This window comes from Corythoichthys intestinalis, chromosome 3 (assembly GCF_030265065.1).
Source record: "Corythoichthys intestinalis isolate RoL2023-P3 chromosome 3, ASM3026506v1, whole genome shotgun sequence".
In the NCBI taxonomy this organism is placed as follows: Eukaryota; Metazoa; Chordata; class Actinopteri; order Syngnathiformes; family Syngnathidae; genus Corythoichthys; species Corythoichthys intestinalis.
In genome coordinates this window covers 38,123,883-38,134,966 of record NC_080397.1, presented here as the reverse complement: position 1 = coordinate 38,134,966, position 11,084 = coordinate 38,123,883, and the positions used below count along the sequence as shown (strand labels likewise).

At 38.7% G+C, this 11,084-nt stretch overlaps 1 protein-coding gene across 7 annotated transcripts; it reads right to left on the bottom strand.

Annotated features, from left to right (window-relative positions):
• Nucleotides 1–201: 201 nt before the first annotated feature.
• si:ch211-12e13.1 (uncharacterized) lies at nt 202–10,306 on the bottom strand. Of its 7 annotated transcripts, XR_009062749.1 has the most exons (8): nt 10,143–10,306; nt 9,882–9,983; nt 9,185–9,816; nt 8,957–9,120; nt 6,389–6,631; nt 6,100–6,294; nt 5,812–6,001; nt 212–1,378 (listed from the first exon to the last, which is right to left on the bottom strand). XR_009062749.1 is itself a non-coding variant. In XM_057831776.1 (7 exons), exons 1-6 carry the CDS (start codon nt 9,427–9,429, stop codon nt 5,820–5,822), a joined length of 912 nt encoding a protein of 303 aa, XP_057687759.1. In that variant the 5' UTR covers nt 9,430–9,750; the 3' UTR covers nt 202–1,378; nt 5,812–5,819. The 7 variants fall into 7 exon arrangements, 5 of the variants coding, with proteins under 5 accessions (XP_057687759.1, XP_057687761.1, XP_057687756.1 ...); XR_009062748.1 differs by lacking the exons at nt 9,882–9,983; nt 10,143–10,306 and adding an exon at nt 3,432–3,488 and having other exon boundaries at nt 202–1,378; nt 6,100–6,297; nt 9,185–9,750; XM_057831776.1 differs by lacking the exons at nt 9,882–9,983; nt 10,143–10,306 and having other exon boundaries at nt 202–1,378; nt 6,100–6,297; nt 9,185–9,250; nt 9,371–9,750.
• Nucleotides 10,307–11,084: the final 778 nt, after the last annotated feature.

Genomic DNA, 11,084 nt, shown 5'->3' with positions numbered 1-11,084 from the left:
ATTCGATTCTAAGTATTTTTTACCCCAGATTTTTCAGGAAACAAAAAAAAATTGAACAATTTTAATCGATTTTGTATAAGAATAGGTAGTCAATTATTTGAAGAGGGTGACAATATGTCGCAAATACTGAATATATTGATATCGCATTAAAAAAAAAACCAAACAAAAAAAAAAAAAACCAGAATGCCTTACTGCGTATTTAACATTTTCTTTATTCCATGTGACTGTATTGAAACAAAGACTGTACAGTATTACAAAGCACCAACTGTGCTGTACATGCCTGCAATGGCAAAGCGTTATTTACCAAACATATTACCCAGGTATATTTTGACTGCTTCACAATTCTCCACACGACATCCATATATTAAAAGTGAGATTTGCCTCTATGAATACAAATTATTCAACACCCTTAACAGTACAGGCACCTTCAGGACTGTCGACCTGCCATTACGTGTACATGCAATTTTGAAGTATCAAAGATGTAAAAATGCAAGGTTTACAAATGGGCTTATATTGAAAATCTAAAAGGTTTTGTAACATTCTAGTCCATAGACTCCTTCTATTATAAATGAAATAACTACCCCACCCCCTCCCACACACACACAAATAAGAAAGAAATTACTCAGACACAGGTCCTTTTCCTGACTTTTGTCCTGTTTGCTCTAAGTCTGTGGCAGTGTGCTTATATGACACCAAGGCACTCAGCATTGCTCCACAGTGCACCTTCTGATACTGTCAGTTATAGGATGGAGCAGGTACAGCAATGTTGATTTCCAGAAGGTTGATCGAGCTCAGGGCCCTGACCCTCGGGTGGCGAGAATTCACGCTTACATTCAGGGGAGACGCTTGAAGTGGAAACCAATCTCCCGCAAACTAGGTCCGCAGCTTTCCCATCCATGACGGTCAAGTTATGGACTGTTTTCTCTCTTAGGGACATGTCCCCATCATCGTCATCATCAATAAGCACAAACTCCTTGAGGTAAACCATTGTCGTCCCATGGAGAGTGTGATACTCTTCAACAAAGTTCAAAGTGGATGTCTCTGTCGGGGTCTCTGCAGGGTCTGTGGAGTTGTCTTCTGGACCTGAATAGGCCTGTGTGCTGGAATCAATGGTCCACATTGAGAGCCTTTGAGTGCTGGAATCCTTCATACTGATCTTTAGGTCAAAGCTGTTGCATGATGAATTTTCTTTGATTGGGAACTGCTCCTTCATGGTGTGAGAGCCATTGTCTTTGGCGTGGCCATTTTCAGGGTGCATCTTGAAAGCCACTTTCTGGTAGTCATGGTACACTTGCACGCTGCTGCACTCTGAGGAGAGGGAGGTGCTTGGAATCTCCTCTTTTCCTTGTGTCTTCATGTACTTTTTTGGTACTATAAACTGCAAAATGTCAGAAAATCAAGTAAAAGTTATTCTTCTGTGATACGTTTAGAAAGATATAAAGCAGGTGGAAGAAAATTATTATGATTTAGACAATAGAGGGAAAAAAAGTCTCATGACTGTTCTAGACTTTAAACCAATTCTTTAGAAATATATTACAGGACAGCGTTGATCTCAGCATACAACACATAACCAAAAATGTACATCATTTTGAATTTCAAAGCTTTTTTTGTACATTTGTTCACTTAAGAATTATAATTTGGAAACCAATTTTTTGGGCATTGTGTGAAGCGCAATTTTTTTTCATTGAGGAACATGTCCTATTTCTTATAGTGTACAAGATGGCAGAAACACTGCAAAAATACTTGCAATTACTTGGATGTACAGTATACAATAGATCTGTGACAGCGTCGTATATTTCAACAACTAAACCATTATTTCTAGTGTTTAGTGTAGTTTTACAGCATATACAATTTATACTATTTTATTATTGTTTCTTATTACTATTATGGATGTAGTTAAAGAGGACATGAAGGTACAGTAGTTGGTGTGAGAGCTAGGTTAGCTGGAGACAACTGATTCACTGTGGCGACCCCTGAGGAGAAGAGCCGAAAGGAAAAGAGGATCCATATCTTTTTATGTTGTTTTATAAAACAGTAGAACTTAATAAAGATACTTCAAGCAGAATAACTTTCATTTACTACTGGCTTCTCTAAATAAATAAATGGTAGTGGTACTCTTGAGAGAAGTAAAAATAACTTAGGTCCCTTAGGATAACCTCTGCAAGTAGGAGACAGTTGAACTCCACCAATGTGAGCAATAATTGAGATGTTCGCTCCAGCCGTGGCACGTACTGCATGTTTTTGCGGTTCATATTTGACACAAGAGCATTTTCCATTGTGCATGCCAAAAGCACAGCATTCTGTGACGGAGCACAACACTGACCTTCTTTCACATGACTGACTCATAAGCATGACAGAATCAGGACTCAATGAATAAATAATAACGAGCATGTACATGTTAAAGCTTGCTCATCCACACCATGTGCTTTTGGCTGAAAAGCAATGGGAACAATAGAAATTATTTCAAAGCTTACGCCACTTTGAATTCCCTAAGTCTGCTTTGTCTCAGAAAATAATACAAGGTGTCTTGACTGCACTGTCTTTTGGAATCACTCTGCATGTCCTTTCATTGATAAGTTGAATATTTAGATAATTATATTTTTTTAAAGAAAATTGTCAGGATAAGCGGTTCAGAATATGAATGAATGCATTGTATTTTGATCTGTTGGACCACACCAAAAATTAATTATGGTAGAAAAATACTCTTACTCACGTTTACAAATTCTAACAAAATTATGCAAAAAGCAGTGTTTTTCTCCACATCTCATTTTTTCAACTTCAATATCCAATGCAATTGCAAACATAAAAAATGACAAATGTTAAAAACAAAGTTAACGAAATCATAGAAAGAATTCTGAAAAAGAATTCTGTTAATGCTGATCTTCTGACATCTAGTTATTAACAACAAATAATAAATAAGAACAACATAATGTTCCCTTACCTTTTTCCTAACCAAGCTCTTAGCCGTTTTTGTAGAACCACCCCCTCCCAAAAAAAATCACATGGCACAGGAGGGAGAATGCTGTGCAGCTCTTGCAGTACCAAAGATGATCATCACTTTGCGGTCCAGGCAATAGTGATGCTCTACTGTACCCGCCTTCACCACATCCCATTAAATTACAACTCCCCGCGTTGTAAGTGTAAGAAGCTCCAATGATTAACTGACTGACGGTGATCACATTAGTCACTATTCTGTAATTAACATCTTTCATTACGTGTTATTAGTACAATTGCGGCATTCGGTATATTTAAATAAGGACGACAGAGAAATTTATATATCTCAATTACAAGTACTGAAGTGATTTTTTTTTTCTCACCCAATATATGTGAACTTTTAAAAATGGAAAAGAAATACTTCAATTGCTTTTCTCACGTGGTTATCTGTTATTAACGTAGTTGTTGTGAAGATATAAAGTAGTATATGTACTCACTGCCCTGGTGCTGCCCTGTCTGAGTGAATCCTTCCTTCATCCAGTTCCTGTACGGTTCTTATAAAAACAACCAAGCAATATTCGTGATATATTCTGTACTAGTAAACAACAATTTCAGGAAATGTCAGAAAAGTGCAAGAAACCATGAAAAGCCATTTATTTCCCTTCTACACAGTGAAGGTGTTACAATAAATAATAAAGGAAGAGAGTCCCTTACATACATGAAAAATGCAAACAGCATTATGTGAGGGATCAAATATTCAAATGCCTTCCATCCAACACGAAATGAGTGCTATATTAGAATAGTCCAGTGTATAATGATTTTTGCTGCGTTATATTAAGTAGTGATGCACGATAATACATTTTTCAACCGATATTGATAACCGATAATTTCCTGCCCCATCCACCCGATAACCGATAATGTCATGCCGATAATTCTATTCAAATATGTATGTAAAATTTTAAAGTATACAAAGATCAAATGTTACTGTGCAGAAATGTAATTTAGTGCTATTTTTTTCCACATCAAATGTGAACAAGTAGTAAATTCCAACATCTAAACAATGGCAATGACATTGTGTAATGGTAAGCTTTTGGCAACAATTACTTAGAGAGTAACCAAAACACCCAAGTTGCACAAAATGCCTTTAAAAGTAAGCCATTCCTAACATATACCACATTACTACACTGCAAAAACACCTCCTTAAAACTAGCAGAATTGGACAAAACTGTTGATTGCGCACATTTGGAGGCTAAATCAAGTATATAATTATCGGATTGCATTATCGGTTGAATTTCGTTTTATCTGGATTATCTGTGTGACGTCATAATTGCCATTATCGGCCGATAATTATCGGTGACCGATATTATCGTGCATCTCTAATATTAAGTGATTTTTTTTCCCAGTGCAAAACTATTTGGCACAATATTACACAAGGGGAAAAAAATACACAAACACTGTCAGATATTATAAAAGGATAAAATAATTGGGATTGCAGTTTTCAACAGTGTACAACGTAAATGGGATAGCCAGAGAAGTGTGGGTCTTGCGGAATTGTTCTATCAGTTTTGACCGTAAAAATGTGTGTTTATGTTCCGCCCAAGCACCAACGAAGCTGTAAAGAAGAGAGCAGATGACTAAATGAGGACACACAAAACATACAGAGTAAGAGAAGACAGAAAGGGGTTACAATACAATCCCTAGCAAAAAGTAGGGAATCACCAGTTTCGGACGAGCACTCACTCAGACATTTTATCATGTAGAACAAACTCAGATAAAAAGCTTGAAAAAATAATGAATTAGTTCAAAAGTGCAACTCTTTAGCATTCAGAAACACTAAAAGAAATGAATAAAAAATTGTGGTGGTCAGTAAATGTTAATTTTATACAGCATGTGCAGGGAAGTATGTATGGAATCACTCCATTCTGAGGAAAAACATATGGAATCATGAGAAACAAACAAAGAAATAACAATCAAAACACATCTCTAGTATTTAGTAGCTCCACCTCTGGCTCTCACCTTGTCAAGAGTCAAGAATCTGCATTGGACAAGGTGATGATGCTGGAACTTTTGTTTGGTGCTGTTCTAGTTAGATTGACAAAGATGACTGCCTGAAGAAGACATCAAAATTCCCTCAGTCCTTGATAATAGGAGGCTGCATGTCAGCCAAAGGCACTGGGGAGATGGCTGTCGTTAAATCTTCAATAAATGCACAAGTTTACAGTGAAATTTTAGACAGCTTTCTTATCCCTTCAATTGAAAATATGTTTGTCATTTTCCAAGATGACAATGCATCATGCCACAGAGCTAAAACTGTTAAAGCATTCCTTGGAGAAACACTGATCCAGTCAATGTCAAGGCCTGCATATAGCCCAGATCTCAACCCTATTGATAACCTGTGGTGGAAATTGACAAAAATGGTCCACAGCAAGGCTCCGACCTGCAAGGATGATCTGGCAACTGCAATAAAAGAGAGTTGGCACCAAATTGATGAGGAATACTCATCAATTCCATGCCTCACAGACTGCAAGCTGTCATAAAAGCCTGAGGTGGTGCCACTAAATACTACAGATGCGTTTTGTTATTTCTTTGTTTCTCATGATTCCATGTATTTTTCCTCAGAATGGAGTGATTCCATATATATTTCCTTGCACTTGCTCTATAAAATTAACATTTACTGACCACCACAATGTTTTTTATTCATTTTTTAGTGTTTCTGAATGCTTAAGAGTTGCACTTTTGAACTAATTCATTATTTTTTCAAGCTTTTTATCTGAGTTTGTTCTACATGATAAAATGTCTGAGTGAGAACTCGTCCGAGACTGGTGATTCCATACTTTTTGCTAGGGGTTGTATATCTACACTGATATAACAACTTACTGTTTAAGTCAGTTCTTAGATATCACTCCCATCAAGTGAAACTTGCTGCCTCCAAATTGCTGCATTTGGAAGCCGAGGTCTCTGGTCGAGGACTGACATCTCCAAAATGAGAGGGTCACTTTGGTTGGTGCCAGTAAACTTTCCTTAAACCTGGCCATGATGTTCAGTGGAGAAGTAATGACTCCAACGCCTAGAGATGTAACAAAAAAAAAACAAAAAAACAAAACAAAACAAAAAAAAATTAATTTACACAATTTAGCAATAATAACGCCAAGTATCATAAACTACCATTGTGCTTCTCTATTTCAGCCAAGCACACAGACAACATCCACAGACTTGAAATGGGCCGTAACTTGAAGCCAAACAAACTGGCTGGCAGATAGAAGAACCAATGGTCCAAGAATGACAGGGCACGTGGTGGGCCAGCACTTAGTGGAACTCTGACCTCCACTTGTTTCACAAGTGCAGTTTCATCCTTTAGACCTGCTGAACCATATCAGTAAAATTACAACTGATAGCAAAGCAAGACAATCACCAGCATTTCTGCAGTGTGTGGGTGCACCGACAGACAACTCACATTCATTCCCGTTCTTGGCTCCACATCTAATAGCGTGTTGGTGCTTGTTTCCCGAGAGTAGTGTTAGGATGCTCTCCCACACAAGACTCTCATGACGGGAAGTAGCAGACAGCAAGATGTCCACCTCCACGCCGACATCCACCGTTCTGTACACGAGGACTTGAGCTTGCAATGTGAACGGACCTTTCTTCAACTCATCAACCGGCTGATGCGTTTTAATGCTCTGACGCACACAAACCAGACCTGGAGAGGTTTTCATAGAACATAATTATACCTTTTACTCAGGAGTGAATGATCATGTTTCAGTGCCATTGACGGCAATAGAGATCAAATTAAATCTACTTGAACTGGGAGGGCTCAGAGTCAAATGCAGGCCCGGAGTGGCTAATCGGGTGGACCGCCTGACATTCTAGCCAGTTGTAATATACATTTTTAATAAAGCTGCCACATAAACTCGCTAATAACGGCATTAACGCAACCCCACTTTGCGCGATAAATAATTGCCCTTGTAGCATCCTGTAGTTTGGAATTCAAGACCCTGCAACATGCTCCCAATGTCAGCTCTAGGAGTGACCATCATCCTGTTGATTTGATCCTGGTAAAACCTAATTTGGGGTTTTAATGGACGAAATGAGGTACGTTGAGGCAGCGTAACGAGCGTGAATCCGTCTGGCTGTTGGCCCAACCCATTATGGTTGTTTTTGAGCATATTTGGATGAAAGAACAGCGATGAACCTCCAGGTGTTGGGCAGCTGTCATGGCCGCCCGACACGCCCTATTGGCGGGCAAAAGCACACGGAGGCTCGGGGTGAAATCCCCTTGGCCGGCGAAACATAACTTTGTCCTTTTTAGACCAAAATGTGGCACTCTTGTCATTTATTACTGCAATTCACAGATACAGTAAATTGTGAATGAACGTACAGAATGAAAGAATGTAACATGGAGACTCCGGGCACTTTGTGCTTCTGTCGCGGCCGCCCTAAGCTCACCATTTTTGGGCACAAGGACAGAAGATTGGAACATAATCCAGGAACCACAGCGGCCCTCGAGGACTGGTTTGGAGACCCCTGACTTAAATGATTGATATTGGCCCTCCCAATTGACCTGGGCTGTAGCAAAAGCTCTGCTCCCCCTAGTTACTGTTGCTAGCCCGTCAAGGAAGACTTATAACTGAGTGTGTTTGTGATTTATTTTCCAGCAGTACCAATAGAATATCTTCCACACCTGATTTAGACGGACAGTGTTGAGTGGTCTTAAGACAAATGTTTTTTTTCTGGAATCCTGGATAGTTAATAGATTACTTACAAGTTTGTATTTATTGTGTATGTTAATATAATTGAGGTTATGTTCAAATATTGCAATTTAAATTTGCTAGTAAAATCCAGACATTTATTCTGAAAGTTTTCAAAATATTTCTTTTGTAATTTTTAAAAACAAAGGTTTGAATCGACCGGTTTACCACCTGAACCAATACACATGAAAGTTAGGATAATACGGATTTATTTTGCATTGATCATTTAGCCCAGTGGTGTCCAAACTTTTTGCAAAGGGGGCCAAATTTGGTGTGGTAAAAATGTGGGGGGCCGACCTTGGCTGACCTCCTTTACGTAGAACAATATATTTAAGCAAATTTTAGTAAGCCATTCTGTGTGTCACATTTGCTTTATTATTTGATCAAATTAATGATTTCAACAATCTCACAACTAGCCTTTGTGGCGTACTCTTTCGAATCTCGGGCTCTTGCGAAATACTGCTGCTGTGAAATTAAACTAGCTTCAAGTTGCTTCAATTTAACGCTACTTATTTACCCTGTAATCTTGTCGTACATGTCAGCGTGTCTTGTTTGGTAATTTCGCATCACATTGAACTAATAAAAGCAGCGACTGTCTCTTTGCAAATGAGGCATGCATGAATGCGTATTTTAGAGAAGAAACAGTCCAATTTCCACCTATCCTTGAAGCGACGGCCGTTGCAGTCAACTTTCTTTTTTTGTTAATTGTCGCCATTTTAGAAAATTTGGAGTAAAGTGTCACACGGGGTAATGTTGCTTAGAGTGCTGCTGCCTTTTAGTGGGTAAATGAGGAGCAGCATTTAGTGTGTAAGCGACTTCATATGATGGTAGCCGTACTGCTGACCAATTTATTAAGTCTGTGTGTGGGCCAGATGTTATTGATTTTATGACAGAGGCTGGGGGCTGAATGAAATTTGTCCATGGGCCACATTTGGCCCCCGGGCCGGATTTTGGACGTGCCTGATTTAGCCTATCCATGAGATAGGTTCATATTCATGAGAAATGTAGCCCTGACCCCTGTTCACCCAATCTGTTTGGTCTTATTAATGTCCTGTCCCCAACAAAAAGAGCAAATATCGTCCCTACCAATGTTGAGGCCAAACATATGCCCTCGGTCATGATATAAATTGGGCCGGTCTGTGGCATGAAACTCCCGGGCTTAAAATGAGCCCCACCACGGCCCTGGTCAAATGGATTAAACGCCTATCACTGTCAATGGCACCTAATGAGTCAACAGGTATTATAATTCATAAAGTGTGAAATCGTCAAATTATTACCAGCTGGGCTGAGTCGGAAGTTGTGATCAGTAATGGTCATAAGCAGAAGTGTACTGCACAGAACCTCAGGGAAGCACAGAGGAATGTCTCTGTATTCGCTGTCTGGATAGTCCCAACCATAACCAGCAGCACTGCAAAATCTCCTCAAAAGCATTTTGTCCAGCCTGAAAGTAGAACTAATGCATTCCCACCCGCAGTTTTGTACAATTGTGGAACAGTAAGTCTTACCTGCAGCTGTTGACAGCATAAACAATGTCGCATTTGCTCTTGCTTTTTGGCTTGTATAAGAAGCCCCTTTTCAGAGTAATAGCTTTGGTAAGATATATCATAAACAAATATGAAAGCCTTGGAAGTCTCCCGCAGATGAACGTTTTTGTTTGCAGTAATTTATGAGAACAGTAGAAGTGCACATACCCGAAATATATGGAGAATAAAGACAGAGAAGCCAATATGTAATTCTGAAAGTTTCTCATTGTTTTTTTTACCCGCCGACACCTTTGTTTATTTAATTATATGGCCAATCAGGAAGTAAAGTGGGGACGTGTACGGCAATTGTAAAGGGACAAACAAAGAAACGCGAAAGCTCGAACACTATAAACCCAATTTTATTTGGAATTTTGATATGATAATAACTTTTTGTGGCATTATTTTACATGTACGCATCATAAAATAGTGCACTCAAGGAAAAATAAGACAACTTTTATTTTAATCATTTGTAACGGCATTGGATATTCTGCATGTTATTGTTCACAGCTTCCTGAGATTGTGAAGATTGAGGCGTTCCGCTTTGTCCTTTCTTTGTCGTTATCCAAATAGCAGCAACAAAACGATACACACGGAATTCACTGCGATCAAAGGCACTGCAAGAAAGTACAAAAAAGTGTAATTACCCTGGAAAATGGAGATCTTGAACGATGGGGCTCACCTCTCATGACGGTTCGCACAGAACGAATCAGGTTCATCAGCTGAACTTTGATGCCTGGTTCATCGCCGAAGCCACCAACGCCCTGGTCCACTCCCCATCCAACTACACACATGCATGAATAGCAACATTCTCACATTTGAAAATATTACCGAACGTAAATGCTGATCGTTCGGGTGCTAGCCATGTTGCTATCATTAGCAAAATAGACAAAAACAAGGGGATTTCAGTACCAAAATGCTATGTGGATTCACCATAACTTACTTCTACTCAAAAACCGCTCTTCGTGTAGTACAGCCACCGCATTCACGCACAAAATTGCTGCTTGAATGAGGGAGTAAAGGGTAAATGCCATGTTAACTCAATGCCTGGTTGGCAATACTATTTACGTCTGACGTATGCTATGGTGTCCTAGGAGGGCCACATTAAAAAATTGTAAAGCCCGCATGTTAGAAAAAAAAAATATATATATATGTAGGGCCTACTGTTATGTAGTGCTGCAACGATTAATCGATTAACTCGAGTATTAATAGACAAAAAATTTTCGAATTAAATTTTGTTGCTTTGAGTATTCATTTAAAGTGGCATTTTAATGGTTTATTTTGCAAGTATTTGCATTTTGTTTTATTGATTAGGGTGGATACACTGCCCAAAGGTCTGCCTCATTTCACATAGCTGAATCCAGCTGCCCGCTGTTAAGACCAACGTAAGCTAAGTTTTTGTTTGAAAGAATGTTTTTTTTTTTAACGCATTCATAATTTAGTTTATAGGTATATTGGCTGAACCATTTGTTAAGAGCATTGAAAAAAAAAAAGTTAGCATTTTATAGCATTTTAGCTAGCGGACTTGTGTTATGCAAGTTAGTCAATTGTTCTTTTGTTGTACTGTACTTAGATCCTTATTTATTAATTTTTTATACCGTTTGAGGCTCAGCTCAGGTATTTTAGTTTTTTATGTTTCTTATCCGATTACTTGATTATTCAAACTAACTAGTTCAACGATTAATCGACTACTAAAATAATCGATAGCTGCAGCCCTTCTGGTATGCAATGCTATTTTGAGTAAAGTTGCTCATCTTAGGTGGCCCCGAGCAGGAGCCTCTATTGTACATGACGGTTCTAAATGTTTTTACATTGACCACATAGTAACTTGCAGAGGTGGGTAGAGTTGCCAAAAAATATACTCAAGTAAGACAAGTGTCACTTC

Coding starts and splice junctions, on each gene's coding strand:
- si:ch211-12e13.1 (XM_057831773.1), bottom strand. CDS start 9,429: ATGAGAAACTTTCAGAATTACATATTGGCTTCTCTGTCTTTATTCTCC. Junction 9,121..9,184: donor TATGCTGTCAACAGCTGCAG/GTAAGACTTACT, acceptor TTCTACTTTCAG/GCTGGACAAAATGCTTTTGA. Junction 6,002..6,099: donor TGAAATAGAGAAGCACAATG/GTAGTTTATGAT, acceptor TTACATCTCTAG/GCGTTGGAGTCATTACTTCT.